This window comes from Apteryx rowi, unplaced genomic scaffold, assembly GCF_003343035.1.
Source record: "Apteryx rowi isolate R43461 unplaced genomic scaffold, aptRow1 scaffold_155, whole genome shotgun sequence".
In the NCBI taxonomy this organism is placed as follows: domain Eukaryota; kingdom Metazoa; phylum Chordata; class Aves; order Apterygiformes; family Apterygidae; genus Apteryx; species Apteryx rowi.
The window spans coordinates 553,894-570,535 of NW_020447808.1; the positions used below are offsets into that span (position 1 = coordinate 553,894).

A 16,642-nucleotide genomic window follows, 5' to 3' on the forward strand; every position below is an offset into this window, starting at 1 on the left:
TTTAAGATGTCTTGGTCTAATCTGTTTCCAGGGTTCTGAGTTTGCCCCTTGCAGGGTTGGCTGGTCCCATCTTCTTTGCTGCAAATTTAAAGCCTTTGGAAACAAAAGAGCTCCTGCACCAGTCATGAGAAGAGGAACCTTTCTGTGCAGTTCTGAGAATATTTGGATTTCTCAGCTGATGTGGACAACCTTCTTTGAAGGATTGACCACTGAGAATATGGATGTGATGGTTGGGCCAAGAGAGACATGGTATATTCCGTTGGGCCCACTTTAGTCTGTATTTTTCCAGTTCTCCTTCCCAGTCTGTTTTATCACATTCAAACAGTCTTTCAAGAGACGGAGCACTGACTGTGTGGAGGTGTCCCCCCCCCCCCCTTAATTAGGAAGACAAAATACGCAGAGTACCTAGCAGAGTTACTTCCCATTTGCCCTCATGACACGTTTACTCCTTATCTGGGCAAGGCTGAATTTTTCCATCTTGGATTTTCACTCAGGTTATTAGCTATTTTGAATGGAATAATACTGTCAGGTGTTCTGTCGGATGAGTAGCCCCCCAAAATATATCTGCATGGTATCAAATGGATACTGACTGTTTGATGTCTTACAGTAATTGTCTAATTGGTGTATAAATTTTCATAGTCAAATTTGAGAAATGTCAATTTGATTTGTACAGGAATAGCATGATGATTGGGTTCTGGGTATTCTGGGTTCCACAGCTCACTACTAGCTGGCTGCTCAAATCTTTTAATGCTTTACCTGTTTGTCTTGTGCAAAGTCCATTGCTTATTGTGGGATAGTAGCCAGTACTATAAACATATGTTATCCACTATAATTGGTTGATATAGCCCTAAAGACTGTAATTCTAACCTAAAAGCAAATATTTTAAGCAACATTTTAATGTAGACAGATCAGGAGAGCAAGATGAAAATACTAACTAGAAATATGGGTAAATGCTGTGATAGAACCTGTTATTAAATATTACAACCTCATAAACTTCATATGCAGAAGCAGCTCACTGCCAAGACTCTTACAGTTGCATTTTTTTTTTTTTTTTTGAAGGAGAGATAAGTAACTGAAATGTGAGAGAGAAGAAATTGTGGTCTTTAGGAACACTCATATTAATTCTTTGATATCATGGAAAAATACAATATTCTCGTTCTGGTGAGCTTGCAAATACAGGCATGTTATCTGATATCTGCCTGCAACTAGTGTTATATAACTATTTTACTGTAAGTAGAGACAGCAGAGTTTTGGGGGGGATGGGGCAGGGAGGGCTAGAGATGAGGTCATCATTTGGAAATGATAGGAAAAAATAATGTGATTTTGGTTATTCTCACATAATGCTGTTTTGGGGGGACAGAGGGGGGATTACAGGATTTTTTTTCTACTCCAGCCTGAATTTTTGGTGATAAATGAAATTAAATCTTGCCTAATTCAAATTTTTCTTGGACAACTGTATGGTAATCTGGAGAATAGGAACTCTGTGATAATATACGTAGCAAGCAAGGGAACCCTAATTTAAAGAAGAGAAAAAGCAGTTTCTGATCAGACAGTTAGAAATTTTCTTTTTTGTCAGCACCTGATTCACTGAGAAGTTTGAATAGTTACAGGAAAAAAAGTCTTGTAAAAAAAAATTTAGGCTCTCCTGTCATTTTGGTAAAAGGCTGTAAGAATTCCCAGCCTGTGTCAGATCCTGTTCTGAGAAAGCAGTGGGAAAGAGCAGTCTGTTCTTTGTTCCCAGCATAGAAAGTAACAAATTTTAAAGCAGTTTTCAAGCTTTCTCTATAAAAAGGAAGTTTATATATTAAAAAAGACAAACTGTTTCTTCTTTGCCCCAATCCTATAGCATTTTTTTCTTAAGTTCTTCTATTATTAACCTTCTAGAGGCACACTGTAGTGCACTTATTTTCACACTTTTTTTTATAGTACAGATGTAGCCATCTTTTGTATTATTTTAGAAAAAAAACTTTGTTTTTCTTTTAAATCTTAGGATATTTTACAGTGCAACTGCAATGAGTAAACTGTCAAATACTCAATGTGCATCTTTCACAGGTGAACCTAATTTGCCACAGACAGAAGGTTTTCCTGTCTGACAGGATTTTGAGCTCAGGCTSTCTCTCGGATGCTTTGCTTATCATATGGATATCAGAAATGTTGTGCACTTCCTCCTGGATCATAAATGTGAAAAATCCTGGAAAAAAGGCAAAATTCAGTCTTGCCATGTGTTTAACTGTGTTTGGGTATTTGGTCTCTCCACTGATGGGTCGTCTTTGCAAACCAGGGGCACTTTTGCAATGCAAAAGTTAAAAGCTGGATGTTTTTGTGTGGATCTAGGATCTTTACAAAGACAGACTGGATGCAAGTTAGCCATGTAGCAGCTGTGCAATTAAAGCATACACCCTCTTGATACACAGGGTGTAAACCTTTTCTACCCTGAACTGTATTAGAAAATGGAAGGTTTTTGTTTTGGGCCAGAACTGTCACCTGTCTCATTTGGAATCATAGAGTTGGAAAGGATTTCGAGTTAATCTCCCTTGTCCAAGGCAGGATCAACTCAACTGAGTTCTAGAAGAAATTTGGACTGCTGAGGCCATGTTATGCATTACTCTATTTAAAAAAAAAAATCTATCTGTCTATCTATCTATATATATCTTAAGTTTGCTTCCAGTTCTTTTTTTTAAATCTCCCACTTTTTTTTCTTTCCTCAGTTGGAGTATGTGCAAAGGGGAGCAGGAAAGAAGCTAAACTTCTTACCCTTGGTATAGGGAAAACACATTGATATTGCTCAAGAAATCTGCAGACTATGYATGTGTTGGCTATTAGGCTGAAGAATAAAATGTTATGTGGATAATCTTTGATTTCATGGTGTCCACTTGGCTGAGAAAGTGATAGGGATTCTCTCCAGGTTAAAGCTTTCTGATCAAGCATTTAGGTGGCCTCTTAGCTCCTCTTACAAAGCACACTAACTTCTGAAGTTTTTGGCCTGAGTTACAGCTTCAAGGTCAGGTGTTTGCCTTGCTCTTCTCCAAGTTTCACTTAAATAGGAGTTTTACCACTCATCATCTTGTGTTGAAGGCAAATCAGAGAGATGAATTGTGCAGACATATGGCTTGAAAGAGAGAGACAGGTTAATACAATGATAGTCCTTCTAGATATAGTGCATATGGATTCTGTGAGTTGCCATCTTCTCCTGCTATTTTGATGTCCTTTACCACCTGGATTCTGAATCAACTGAGGCACAATTAGACATGCTGAAAGAACTTTTTTTTTTCTTTCTTGACATATGCAAAAACTACCTCAGTTAAAGAAGAACAGACACTGCTTCTGAAAAGATCTGATTTATTGTGTGTGGGCATATCTACCCCAGAAGAGAAATCAATACATCCAGTGTAGTTAATGTTGAATAAGTAGCTGTTACTCTTGGGCTTGACTTGGGATGTTGTGGGACAGTATGACGTGGTGTTCTACCAGGCTCCCTTCTCATTATCCAAATTCCTTGTGCTTGCTCTCTTCTTGGTTGTTTTTAAAAGATTTTTTTTTTTTTTATAAATAATGCTACGGGTTTTATAGGTAGCAAAAACACCTTTGAAAATGTGGACTGAGTGCACATCAGTAAAGGACTGACTGCATGAAATGAGAGGGAGACTGAAAAAGGTGTTCTGGGAGGTATACAAAAATCCCTGATCAATTTAATGCATTAGTTCAGTTGCATGATCAAGACAATTATAAATACCAGTCTTCCTAGCTATTTTACCTCTCTGAAGGAGGGAGTTTACTGATTTAATCTTACATCCTACAGTCTATTCAGAGTGACCATTCTCTTTTGTGTGTCACTTGCAGGTAAGTGTTGCTGCTTCCAGTCCTTTCAGGCCAGTGTTTAAACTCTACACTGAAAACCGTTACTGAAAGACATGGGGGAATACATCGAAGTATTTAATTTTCCTGAGGAGTCACCTGAATACCTTCAGAATCCTATTTAGAACTGTGTGCGCAATCTTTTGAGACTTTTTTTTAGCTCTGATATTTAAGGTGTGTAGAGAGGGGTTTGGGGATTTTGCTTTTAATCTGGACACCTGAATAAATTCTAAAGCTCATAGCTTTCACTGAGTAAAATACATGTCTCATTTTATTGGAGTTACTTATTCAGGTTTAATGCTCAAAATGAAGTGTTTGCTTATTAAGTACTTTAGTTAAAGCTTATCGTATAGGTGAATATATTTACACATTTACTAGATTTAAAGTGCTATTGAGTATTACCTCTTTAGTAATGACTTTGTAATGCTTTTTCTTTAAAAACATAAATGGAGTAAAGCAAGCAAACAGACAGTGGCTTTGTAAGACCTGTGTAAAGATATACATGAGGAAGGCTTATTCACACCCTCTACTTTTAGGCTGCCTTTGGGAAATCAAATCTCAGAAGGCGAAGTTGGAAGCTGAGCTTCCATATAAAGTTGAGTGTTAGGTATTTCTGATTGCTCCCTGGAGACACCTAAATTAGATGTCTAAAAAAGACTCCATGAATACTCTGCACCGTGTCCCTGTTCTGTATCTGCAAGCCTGTCAGTGAAAGGGATCAGATACTTCTTCACGCTGGTATGACAGAAGGTCATGTTCCTGCTGAGTTTCATTAGAATATAACAAGCTGAGAAAATTAAGGAGAAACATTTACTGTAAACTTTCTAAAAACAAGTAGACAAATGACTAACTTTATTTGAATTATACTATACATGCATACAAATATTGTTGACAAGTGTTCCTTTAGGGCTTCTGCTTATTAGCAGTAGATTACTTTATCCCTTGTATATAACTTGTTTTTTGTTTTGGGTTTTTTTGTTGCTGTTTTTTTCTGAAAGAAACTGTTGTATATCCTGTAGACATCCACAGATTTTATTGTTAATGTTTTGTGAAACTTACTCTTTTCAGGCTCTCATAGATTTCAAAATCCTAAGTGGTGGATGTTTTAAGTATAATGCACAGTTATTTGTAACTTAAATCCCAGACGGTTAAGTTGTTCTTTTTGCACTGGGTATATTTCAAACTATAAAACAAAATATGACTACAGACAATGCAGTGGAATCTCTTCTATGTCTTAGAAACACAAATTTTTTTTGAAAAAGTGAGATTTCCCTTGTCATATGAAAATAGACCAGAATAGCCATATACTTAACGTTTTGTATGATGCATTTGATGTTCCAGTATAATTTCAGGCTCCCTCAGTAACGTGCAGTACTTTCTGAAAAGAATGGCTGTGTTAAACGGCAAAAACATGACTGTCAAGTATACGCTGTATGTGTTTCGTCCTGCATGCTGGTCGTGACAGGTGCTCAATGGCTGTCAGCATCCCTGTCAGCGTGAAGACTCCTTTGACGTTAAAGTCACCGGCTCAGCCCTGATGCTGTGCGGCTCTATTGACACCTCTATCAGGCTGTGGCTGAGCAGGGAATGTCAGAGCCTCTGCTGTTCTCCTGGTATGTCACCAGCCCTCCATGGCTTTGGTTGGGCCTTGCCTGTTGTTTGAACTTGCTACGTTTTCTCCTGCAGTTTTGCTGGGAAAACGAACCCATAGGTCATAGGCGTATAGATATCTTCAGGGCAATGAAAAACAACATTCGAAGTGACTTGCATAAAGGTTTGTAGTGATCCCTGTGACTCTAATACAATCAATGGTTAGAGCACTTAGGGATTCATTAAGTGGCATTTGCTGTGTCTGTAGCTGAGTTTTGAGCTGTATTTCGGGAAAAGTGCTGACAACCTTTAATGTCTAATTGACCTCTTCTTTGTTTCTCTTTTCATATTTCCTTCTGATGTGTTCCCCTGTGGCAGCAAACAGCACTGCTCAGTATCCTGAATTTCTGTTCAGAGCTTCAGCACCTCAGTCTGGGTAGCTGTGTCATGGTGAGTACTTAGACTACTCTGTGTGTGTGTGTGTGTGTGTGTGTGTGTGTGTGTGTATACACACACTTGCTTTGGAACTCAACCTGGAGTTACGTTGCACAAAGACCTGATAACTGCTAGGTTGATACTACGTCAGAAAGTAAACTGTGTTTTTGTGTAAAGGTTCAAAATGGATGTGGCTTAGTTGCATGCCAGTTTAGTAGGGCTAAAATTTCGCTTGTAGGCTTTCCATTGTTCTTGATCTCCAGCCTCTACCTAAAATCTCAGGCATTCTTTATGCATATAGTGACTTTTTCTTTCCAAAACTGGTTATCAGGACTTACTCTTATTCAAGCCGAATCATCATTCCTAGCAGGCCAACATTTGCATGTGATCCTACAGTAATAAACATGAGAGAGATATGTTTTCTGCAAAAGTTGTTTTATTCATAGACTTCCTGGGGGCATGCATTGATTTTAAAAAAAAAAGAAAACACAGGGATAGCAGTTCCTGCAGGGAACTCATCTGAGCTGTATTGCATGTATATGCCAGAGGTATATGTAGTAGAATTCTAGTTTGCTCCTGTCTCTGGTGATAGACACACTAGCTGTAACTAACTAGGGAGACTTAGTAGAATTTCCTGAAAGTTCAGGCAGCAAGTGACAAAGCAGAATTGACTCAGCCTTCCCTACTTCGACTCAAGGAAAGAGGAGGGGAGCAATGTGACTTAATCTTTCCAACAGTTCTAGTCTTCCTATATTTTTTTGACAGTGGATTTCGTTCCCTGCTGCCTAGTTAATGAGACATTGTTTCAGCCCCTTTGGCTTGCCCAAGGTGTTTCTAGCAATGCTTGTGTTAAGGAGATGTAGCAACTGGTCAACCTAGAACAGAAATATGTGCATTCTTTAATGCACGTATGCTTATGGTTGCAGTGCCTATCGCCATGAAATAATTATCTTTTGAAAGAAAAATAACTGTTCAAAAAAGGGTGTTTTGAAAGAAAATTGACTTTTTCCTGTTTTTTCACTGATCCTTTTACTAAATGAATTTGAAAGCATCTATGTTCAGTGGTTGATAGAAAATGTATTTTGCCTTTGTCTTTTGTAAAACTAGACCTCATTGTAATCTACAAGGCATAATTCTTCGAGCTCTTTAGAAATGACAAATGCTTAAGACAGATCTGTAGGTGTGTTAGCAAGCAAGCTCTTGTAACACCTATATATGTCTGGAAAAGATGGTATACATGACAAAGTGTTTGTTTTCCTTGCAGATTGAAGACTATGATCTTATAGCAAGCATGATGGGAGCAAAATGCAAAAAGCTTCGTAGTCTGGATTTGTGGAGATGTAAAAACATAACTGAAAGCGGAATAGCAGAATTGGCTTCAGGCTGCCAGCTTTTGGAAGAACTTGATCTTGGCTGGTGCCCTACATTACAGAGCAGTACAGGCTGTTTCACCAACCTTGCACGTAAACTCCCAAACTTGCAAAAGCTCTTTCTTACAGCCAACAGGTCTGTGTGTGACGCAGACATTGAAGAGCTCGCTGCTAACTGTACTCATTTACGGCAACTGGATATATTGGGTAAGAAAACATAGGACTATTGGAATATTTCGTACTTATTTTGAAAAGCCTTGCAGTTAAAAGGGAGTCCACAAGATAAAACTGTCTTCCAGACATTTTTTTGAATAAATCTTTCTTTAAAATATGGCTCAGCATAGGAAAAAAAGATTAGGAAATACTATTTACTGCAGTGAAGAATCTAATGGATTTATGTCAATCATATGATTTGACTGTTTAGTATTAGTTGCTTAAACTGAGAATTGAGTATGATTTTTTTTTCCTAATAATTTTAGTTTTAGAATCACTAGTATTTTTTTGACTCAGATCCTTTTTACCAACTTTTGGCTATCAGATGATCCAGTTTCTTCTCCTTGTTTCTGCTTTTGTTGATTGTTGCTTTTTTACTTTGTGTGAAGTGTGACAAAGTATAGTGCAAGTCTTATGATCAGTAAACAGATTTCTGCTTTTGCATAGTACAGATAGATGGAACGGTATTAAATTTCTTTGTCCTTTTTACCAGGAAGTGAATTGTCTCATGAAAGAGAAAGTAATTAAGAAAAAAAATTAAGTGGACTTTCCACTCAGGTGGGAAGAAAGCGAGGAGCAAAAAAATAGCAGATCTTAAATTCTAATCCTCTGCACCCTAGTTACTAATATTTTTAGAAATCTAAAACAAATATGCTTTGGTCTTGTAAGTAAGGACTTTGAGAAATGTAGCTTTGCTTAATACTTTTTTTTTTTTTTTATAATGGAAGTTGGGGTTTTCTCTTAAAAATAGTGTAGGACTGCAGCAGTAGTCTGAACATTGATGTGGGAGAAGTTTCTATGCACTTTTATGAGTTATTTTTGTTGGCTTAGTTGAAAGAGGAAGATTAAAAAGAAAGGGAAGAAAGCTGTACTGCACATTTTTTAATACTTAATTTTAATGAAAACACTACATTTAGGTTGAGAAAGATGCTGCAAAGAACTGAGAGTGCTCAACTTGAATAATGTTCCAAGTGTGTTTAAGGCTAGCAGCATTTCTCATTACAAAAAATTTACCATATGGCTTCAGATTGTCATTCCAATATAGCTAGTACATACTCTTCTACCATGAAAAATGGTTTTACTCGTCTCTGAATAAGAAAGTCACCTTCTGACCACCGTTGGGAAGGAGTATGAACAGATGAAAACTTATCCACTTGGTACAAATTGTTCAGGCTTGATGTATGTGTCTGCAGGTGGTAATGTGCTTTGCTTATATTTAAGGGAATCTGTTTTGTAGCTAGTTTGAGGGCACATTTCCCTAGTCAGACATGACAAGTTTCCAAAAGGCATAGTGAATAAAGTATTTGAAAAACATGTATGTTCTCTTGATCACCCACTTTCATGCATTTCTATTACAATGGCATTGTGTCTGCCTACAAATTGGTCTGACCTTTCGCTATGCCAGAGAGGCTGTGCAATGAATAGTTTGGTTGTGTTAAGCCTACAGATAGTCTGCTAGTGCTGTTGCTTCTCTGCCAGCAGTGGAGGCTTGTTGCCACGCACTTCCTTTCACATTTGAATTCAGTTCAACATCTTACTGACACTTATGTGGAAAAACAATACCTGAACATGTGAAAGGATTTTGATCATCACCTGGGTGCTTACCAGTATTCCTGAGTGAAGTGGCTTTTCCCAATAAGACTGCATATTTGGTTTGGTCTGAAGCTGTTAGAGACCTGAGCTCAGTTCTCAGTTTTGCAAGACTAACCTTGAGGAGTGGGTCTTCTCCATGATGTGAATGAAGGAGAGGTACTCTTTGTTATATCCCCTATTGTCTCCCGAGTAATGAAATGTTTGGCTTATATGTGGGTTGTAAAGGACGTAGAAATACTGGGGGAATTTGGAGGAAGTAAAATTGACAGCTTCTGCTTGCTGCTAGGCTAACTGTGCATGTTGTGAGGGAACCTCTCTTGCTTCAACAAAACAGCAAAAGCTTGAAGTTTTTTGCTATGTACTAGACCTTAACCTAAGCAAGGATTGAAATGTCTTACCTTGCAACATAGTCGCCAGAGTTGACAGTGCAATGTTGGTTTCTCTTTGCAATTGTTAGAACTTACAAACTCAGCAGGGAAAACTCCTTGTGTTTTAGTTGTATAAAACTTATCACCACAATAGCTTCAGGAGTGGAGGAAAATTAAACCTCTTAAAATTAAGCCCGTTGAACTCTGATCTGTTCGTCATTCATTTAAGTATTACAAAATGAATGTTTTGGCTACCCTAGATGCTGATTTCAGTTTGTAGGTCCTGCAGTTTGCTGTCCATCTCTCCTTTCTTTACTTTCTCCATTATCGTTTGGTAAATTCCTTCTTCTAGAATCAGTGGACTTTGCAGAGGATGAAAATTGCTGACTTCCAAGGACTTCTTGCAATTACTGGCCAATGTAGTGTTGTTTGAGTAGCTGTTAAATGGTGTGTGGAATGTACTTCAGAAAGTAGGGTTTTTTTTAATAATAATAAAAAGTGGGTTGGATCCACATCTGCTATATTTGTGATACAGTTTTGAAGAGGAAATGTAATGTGTCACTAAGTATACGACGATGTGCTGCTTAATTTTTTTTTAGTTCTGAGGTTTCTGTTACCCATTACGTGCTGAGCTGCCTCCTTATAAGCCTCCTTTCCTTTTCTGCCACATCTTTTCCACTGGCTGAAATGATGAGTTATATAGAAATTATTCTGCTACTTTCCCTTCACTTGAGGATCTCCACCCTGCAGAAGAATAATCCAGCTGTGATGATCTGACAGTTCTCTAGTGATGGCATACCTCACAAAAAGTTCCATCTGAACATGAGAAAAACCTTCTTTACTGTGAGGGTGACTGAGCGCTGGAACAGGTTGGCCAGAGAGGTTGTAGAGTCTCCTTCCTTGAAGATATTCAAAAGCTGTCTGGACGCAGTCCTGAGCAATGTGCTCCAAGTGACCCTGCTTGAGCAGGGGGGGTTGGACTAGATGATCTCCAGAGGTCCTTCCAACCTCATCCATTCTGTGATCTAGTGCTGGAGAAATTTAAATGGAAACCTCTGGGCCTGTAGTTAAAAGCTAATTTTCAAACTTGTTGAGCAATGCGATGAGTCAGTGGAGAGCCTGAATTGGTAGTGCCAAAAGCTTTTACTGTATGTCATATGAGCAACATACAAGCAACCAGCTGCTATTAAGAATGAAGAATAAGTCATCTTAACCTCTGTCCCTAAAAGTCATAACTGCCTCTGTCCTGCGCAGAGAGTAGTAAAAAAGTAGATACTCTTGTTAGTGCAGAATTAATATACTCCTATCTACTTACAAAAACACCTGCCACACCTTCCTGAGCAACAGAAAACCCAACTATCCTCTTGCCAGCTGTCAAAATCTTCAGCTTTCTCTTGAGAACATCAACATATAGTTAGTCAATTTGAACAGGAAAATCTGCAGCCCATTAAAATTTAGAATTTGAGCAGTGTGCAATAGATTGAATAAAATATAAAGAATAAAAGGCTAGTCTGGCTGATCTAGGGGAAGAAAGGAGAAGTAAGCTTTTGAGGGACTAGTGCTTGTTATTTTCAGGGTCTGTACTTCATTAACTGCATGTGTGGGTTCTTTCTGTACAGAAGTTGGAGATTTTCTCATATATACCATGTTGAAAGTTTATTATGAGTGCGTGTTTAAATGAAATTACTGGAGGTACATCTTTTTGCTTGAATATTCTTAGTGTTATTTGGTATGCAGTAATATCCCTTGCCCTAGCAATTGGGGCTGTAGGAATATTCTGGAGGTGGTATTTTCAGAACCATCATGCACAGGTCTGCCTAACAATTCTAGAGTTGGTGTGCTGCATATACGGTTGCGTGCGAATGAAATCATTTACAGCTAATAAACAAAATTGTTCTAGTAAACAAATCATTGCTCAGAAGCACCCTTTTGAAGGTGGTACCAGAGAATTTTTCCAGGGAACAAATTGAACAACAAAAATAAATGGCAGATTTTAATACACTGGTTATGTATTAATTCTGAGAAAGGAGCAACTAGTCCAAGCTGAAAAACTATAGTAAATAATGAAAGTCCAAACCCTTCCAAAATCTAGGAAAATGTGTTTTGTAGGTAAAAGGATGTGTTATCTGTCTTTCAAAGACAAAGGAAAATGTGCTGTATTATTTACTCTTCTAAAATGCTTTTGTATGTGCTTTTAAGAAATATATATCACTAATTGTACGCTGTATAAATAAAAGTAAGTTTATGGAGGCTGTTTGCTATCCAGTGGTCAGAGTAACCAAACCCCAACCAGATTGCTGCTCTTTTTAACTTAGGAAAAGTTCTTTCTCACTGTACAATTTTAAGTCTGAGGAGGAAAAAAGTAACAGGTACAAAAAAAGCACATAATTTAGGATGACATAGCTCACTTAGTTAAATTCATTAAAAATCTTAGCCTTAAAAGAAAGGGTAGGACAACTGTCAAAGTCAGGTAGGAAGAAATGAAGACCATCCTACACACAAAGTCTGCTGCTGAGCATCTAGATCTAGTATTTATATAGAAACACACATTTGGATCTTGAAGTCTAAAAGCTGTGATGGGTAAACATGACTGTCTGGTTTTAAGGAAGGTGCTGATACAGTAGCAATGCTAAGGGTTGGTGGAAGGAAAATGAGTAGCATACTATATTCCTAGAATTTCAGTGGGAACGGTAGAGCAGATCATGCTGGTAGGGTTGTAGTACTATAATAAAACTGGAGTCAACTGAAGTAAATAACTGAAGTGTATCACAGAATCTCTGTGTATGCCCCAGACTGTCATATCAACTGCCTGACTGTTGTGGTAACAGTGACTATTTAATGCCAAGGTAGTTAAAAATCCCAGTAATAATGGCAGGCCTTGATTACCTCCATACGGATGAGGTAAACTTTGGGAGCATGATAACAAAGACTTTTTAGATGATTTAAATGATGTCTCAGAGCAACTAATCCAAGAACCTACTATAGAAGAGGTGAAGACGACCACCCCTAGAAACCACTTTGCTTACACAGATGAGTACAGGAAACTATTAAAAATAGAGACATCTTTCTGGAAATGAGTCTTATTTAAAGATGGAAAATAGGAAAATGAACTCTAGGAAGTGAAACAAAATCACAGCGAGGCAGAATGAAGTATTAAGAAACCATTGGCTAATGGTAAATGCTAAAACTGTATTCCAAATGTTAGATACAAGAAGTTTACAGAAGAGTTACTGAGGCTGGTAGGTAGTCAAGGTGTAAAGGATCACTCAGTTATGAGAAGGCCATTGCAGGAAAACTGTTATCTGTCCATTAGGGTTCACTGCAGGGGGGATCATGTAGGCTGCCACATCAAAGCCATTCTTTCCAGGAGATTAGCCTGCAAAGCTGTCTTAAATTGGAATGCCAATACAGGAAGCTTTTGAACAAGTCAATACATTGAACAATAATAAATTGTTAGCACTAAATGATATTCATTCAGGAGTTCTAAATGAGCTCAAATACAAGGCTGTTGAAATCTTACTTCTGGTGTGTGATTCGTCACTTGAATTAGCCTTGGCAGTGGAGGAATGAAGGGTGACAAATGTGACACAAGCTTTTGTAAGGAGCACAGGGATGATCCTAAAAGCTACGAAACAAAATTGTCTTGTGTAAACTGGTTGCAACCGTAAGAAAGAATGAATCAGTGTATATGAAGAGTGTTATGATATTTGCAAGGAGAGCTCCATCCCTGCGAGGATAATTTTGCCTCTCAAATCTTTTAAAATTCCTTGGAGTAATTGATGAAGATGGGAATAACACTGATCCAGTCCATATAGGATTGGATTTTCAAAAGCTTTTACCAAGGTCTCTCACTAAAAGCTGCTTTTAAAAGAACTTGGCTATCTTCTCCTGGAGTATGAGTGTTTCAAAGATAGACAACAGAGGATAAGAATATATTGTCTGTTTTCACAGTGAAGTTAGGTCACTAGCGTGGTCACCAAGGATTTGCCCTAGGGTAGGTACTGTCTAATGTGTTTGTATGTAATCTGGGTGAACGAATGAATAATAACAGAGGTTGCTGATGTGCAAATACTGAGGATAGAAAAATCTAAGGCTGAGGAACTTAACACCAAAGAATTGCAAAATGATTCTGCGACACTGAGTAGCCAGATGATAAAATGCAGCAGACAGACTGCTCTCTTGATAAGAGCAAAGTCATCATATGGGGCAAAAATAACCTTAACTAAGCATATGAAGGGAGTGGCTTTATAGTACTTATTATTGTGTAGGAAATAGATCCTGGACATGTTGCTGATAGTTTTTTTTGAAAACATCAGCTCATTGCTCAGCAGCACTCCAAAGGAAGAATAAACTATTAGGATTTCTTAGGAAAGAAAAGGAGAGATTTACTGCCTTTGTGTTCAGTACAGTGTGCAGTTCTGGTTATCCCATTTCAAAAGTACTAAATTAGAAAGTACAGAGACAAGGCAACAAGGATTGTCTGAAATACAGAAGAGTCTGGAGGATAGACAGCCTTGAGGGGACAGAAGAGATGACTATAAATTCTTGACTGGTGTGGGGAAAGTGAATTGGGAGTGATCTCTCACTGCTGCTTTATGAAATAAGAATTAAAGGGCAACGGAATTAACAGGCAGATTTAAGACTGATTTCTTTTTTTGTGGTGTTTTTTAAACAGAATATTTAGTTAAACTGTGGAACCCATGTGAAAGGGCCATAAATATAAATGTGTTCAGAAGGGGAGCAGGCATTCATAGAATATCGCTTAGGAAATCCCTAAATTGATCATTGCTGGCAGTTGAGAGGAAGTGAAGGAACACTTTATAAACACCCTGTTTCTTCCTCTCTTTTTGTAAGCATTATTGGCCCTGGCCAAAGACAAAATAGAGACTGACCTAGATGGCTTCTTGGAGTGAGATTCAGTTCAAGACTAAGATATATAAATTGAAGTGTCTACCAGTAGGTGTCTACATGTTGGGTGTGTAAATGTTTTAGTCAGTTTGAGCAGTTTGGCACACCGGAGATGCCAGGGCTTGATTCACTTGCCCAGAGTAACCTGGCTGTCTTCCAGCTGCTGCTCCAGTAGGGCATGGGTCCCCTGGGGGTCCTGTGTCATATCGGCCAGCTCTGCCTGAATGTCCTGCGTGGTCTAAGAAATCCCAGGGGGCGTGAGGCGCCTCTCTTCAAGTAGTTGGATCCTTCCCTGGTGTCTGCTGAACCATGTGCTACGCACCATCGATTGTACTGACTAGACTTCCATCGCCTGTAACGGGAGTGTGTGTGTGGATATAAACACCTGTTTGCGATTTCTGACTGAATTCCATGCTTGACCTGACTCTGGAGGACAGGATTCAGGAGTTCAGTTGCAGTTTTAGTAGAGGCAAATAGCATTAAGTGTTCCCTCTTGCAGTTAGTGTATACAGGGAGGACTGGTAGTCCTTTGAGAGTTACTCCTGCATGTGTGTAATGCCCGGGCTCACTCCAGAGCCCTAATCTGGCTTCCACAGAAGTCTTGCTGATTTACTTGGAGTAGGAGTAGTCCATAATAGCATATGTGCTGTGCAAGCTATTACAGTCAGCAGAGAAGCCGTGAGAACAGGAGGGTAGCATACTATATTGCTTGTTGCCAAAGGCCAGAATCTCATCACTGAGAAGTCTTGTGGCTTTGGGTATTTGGGGTCAGCTTCTGTAGTTAGAAATTCCCCTTGAAGTTGTGAAGTTTCTCTCAGGTAGAAACTGATGGGGTTACTTAAGCAGTTGGGCTGAGAAAATACAACAGGCTTTTTAAAGGCAAGATCCTGCAAAGACTGTCCCTGAGAAAAGCTTTTCATTTGAGATCTAATTGAAATAATTTAAAGAAAATTTAGGTTATAGTAGCATTTTTTTCATGATGCAGTTTTAGCAGCTTTGAGGGGGGAAAACAAAAAGAGAGAGACTATTCTCATCAACTTTAAAAGTTATTTTCTTTCTCTTTTTGTTTTTGAACAGGAACGAGGATGGTAAGCCCTGCATCTTTAAGAAAATTGCTGGAGTCTTGTAAAGATCTTTCTTTACTCGATGTGTCCTTCTGTTCACAGATTGATAATAGAGTTGTCCTAGAACTGAATGCCAACTTTCCTAATGTGCTCATAAAAAAGAGTTTCACCCAGTGACTCACTACATATGCTGCTATGGAATTCATTTGACAGAGTTGTTTCCTGTGAATTTGTGCTGACTTTTTTAAGAACAACGTAAATCCCCTATGAAATAGTGGAAAGTATTAATTATCTGCACAAAATGGGTAAAAATATATTATTATGCATTTTCTAAAGAGTTGATATTGTACCTAGTAATTGTTTTACTCCTTGTTAATTGGTGGCGTTGCATGTTTTTAAATAGTAGCCATATATATGACTTTAATGAGGGGAAAATTAAAGATGTATTCTTAAATGTCCCTTTGTAGGGTGTTCTAGACAATAAACTATCCAGATAAAAGCAAAAGTTAAATATTTAGCAGCAAGAAAAAGATGGGTGCTTCCTTTTATTTATTTATATATGTGTGCATACACATGCATATATACACACACAAATATATATATACACTGCAGCATTTTAATTTGGCCTGCAGTGTAAGATCTTATTATTGGCCTCTAATGAGCTGTTTGAAAAAACTATTTAAGCTTGTATAAGAATGGATTGAAAAGACATTTTTTCTTCATTTTGTTGGCAATGACTTATATCTGATACATTTTTCTCCCTTCCTCCACCTGAAATAGATGTAGTGATGTTTTACAGTCCAGCCTAAGCGACACAACAGATAAATGCAAGAACCTTCCACCTGAACTTATAGCAGAAACGAAAGAGAAAATTACCAGCTGCTTCTTGCTATTGGATATAAAGTTTGAGCCAGGTACTTAGTGTCATAACTGATGATTTGTAGAAGACTCCAAAACAATTTTCTTTTCAAATTTCTCTCATGGTCAAGATTGTGTTGATTTGCAATACATCTGCTTATCATGCAAAGTACCATAAAAATCTGTACTTAGGATAATACATTGGCAACTGTCCCTTTTTATTGGAATCAAATCTACTGTCAAGTGTAAAACCAAACATTTTTGTTCAGTAAAATAGCAATGAAAATAGTGTTTGTGAAACAAGGGCAATATGATTTGTTAGCTTATTAGCTTAAGAGATTTGTTTTGTTTCGTGTTCTTTCCAAGAGAGGTGATAGCTCCAAGTACT

General features: G+C 38.0%; 1 protein-coding gene across 8 annotated transcripts in view; it reads left to right on the forward strand.

The window, feature by feature from the left end:
* The window catches only part of FBXL4 (F-box and leucine rich repeat protein 4), a 76,050-nt gene that overhangs the window by 47,211 nt on the left and 12,197 nt on the right, over positions 1-16,642 (forward strand). For 2 of the 8 annotated variants that reach the window (XR_003252412.1, XR_003252410.1), the window contains exons 7-9: positions 5,824-5,895; positions 7,145-7,457; positions 15,410-16,310. Coding sequence is in view for 5 of the 8 variants with exons in the window: in XM_026059307.1 (XP_025915092.1) it covers positions 5,824-5,895; positions 7,145-7,457; positions 15,410-15,573 (549 nt within the window). In the remaining 3 variants the exon portion in view is untranslated. Of the gene's footprint in view, positions 1-5,320; positions 5,469-5,823; positions 5,896-7,144; positions 7,458-15,409; positions 16,636-16,642 lie in introns of those variants that run through there. The other 6 variants (XR_003252411.1, XM_026059309.1, XM_026059310.1 and 3 more) reach the window with 6 other exon arrangements.